The 763-nt window shown below is 48.1% G+C and overlaps 1 protein-coding gene across 1 annotated transcript; it reads left to right on the top strand.

The window, feature by feature from the left end:
• Positions 1 to 21: 21 nt before the first annotated feature.
• Positions 22 to 217, top strand: SARC_17788 (hypothetical protein; the record flags this gene model as incomplete). Its single annotated transcript, XM_014288125.1, has 1 exon — positions 22 to 217. A coding segment is annotated over one exon (196 nt), but the record flags the coding sequence as incomplete, so codon positions are not given.
• Between the last annotated feature and the right edge of the window lie 546 nt (positions 218 to 763).

Below are 763 nucleotides of genomic sequence, written 5' to 3'. Positions count from 1 at the left end.
ATATGCAATCAACCCACCAAAATGCAAGGAGATTCCCACCCCAGTCGTAGCAAGCAGAAGGCCCTATCACTGGTCCCTGATGAAGCCGTTGCAATGGGCTGTTCAGTGGTTGCGCTGTGGTTGGACGTGGGTGCTGATGCGCTGGTGCTTTGGCTGATGTTGTACTCTGTGCCCGTTTGGCTTGCACCTGGGTCTGAGTGCGAGGGAGTGAAGGTGGGTGGCTAGCTGTTTGAGTCTGGAATCAGCGTTTCCCTGACTCAATCCGTGTGGATGAGTGGTTGTGGTGTGGGTGGATGTGGGTGTCGATGTAGTGTGAGTGTAGATATAGTGTGGGTGTATATGTAGTGTGGGTGCAGGTGTAGTGTGGGTGTATATAAAGTGTGGGTGTAGATGTAGTGTGGGTGTAAATGTAGTGTGGGTGTAGATGTAGTGTGGGTGTAGGTGTAGTATGGGTGTAGATATAGTGTGCGTGCATATGTAGTGTGGGTGTATATGTAGTGTGGGTGTATATGTAGTGTGGGTGTATATGTAGTGTGGGTGTATATGTAGTGTGCATGTAGATGTTGTGTAGGTGTAGATGTAGTGTTGGTGTATATATAGTGTGGGTGTAGATGTAGTGTGGGTGTATATGTAGTGTGGGTGTAGATGTAGTGTGGGTGCAGGTGTGGTGTGGGTGTAGATGTAGTGTGGACGTATATGTAGTGTGGGTGTAGATGTAGTGTGGGTGTAGATGTAGTGTGGATGTATATGTTGTGTGGATATA

Source organism: Sphaeroforma arctica (assembly GCF_001186125.1).
Source record: "Sphaeroforma arctica JP610 unplaced genomic scaffold supercont1.12098, whole genome shotgun sequence".
Lineage (NCBI taxonomy): Eukaryota > Ichthyosporea > Ichthyophonida > Sphaeroforma > Sphaeroforma arctica.
Note: the sequence above shows the minus strand (reverse complement) of the source record. Positions and strands in the feature narration are given on the sequence as shown.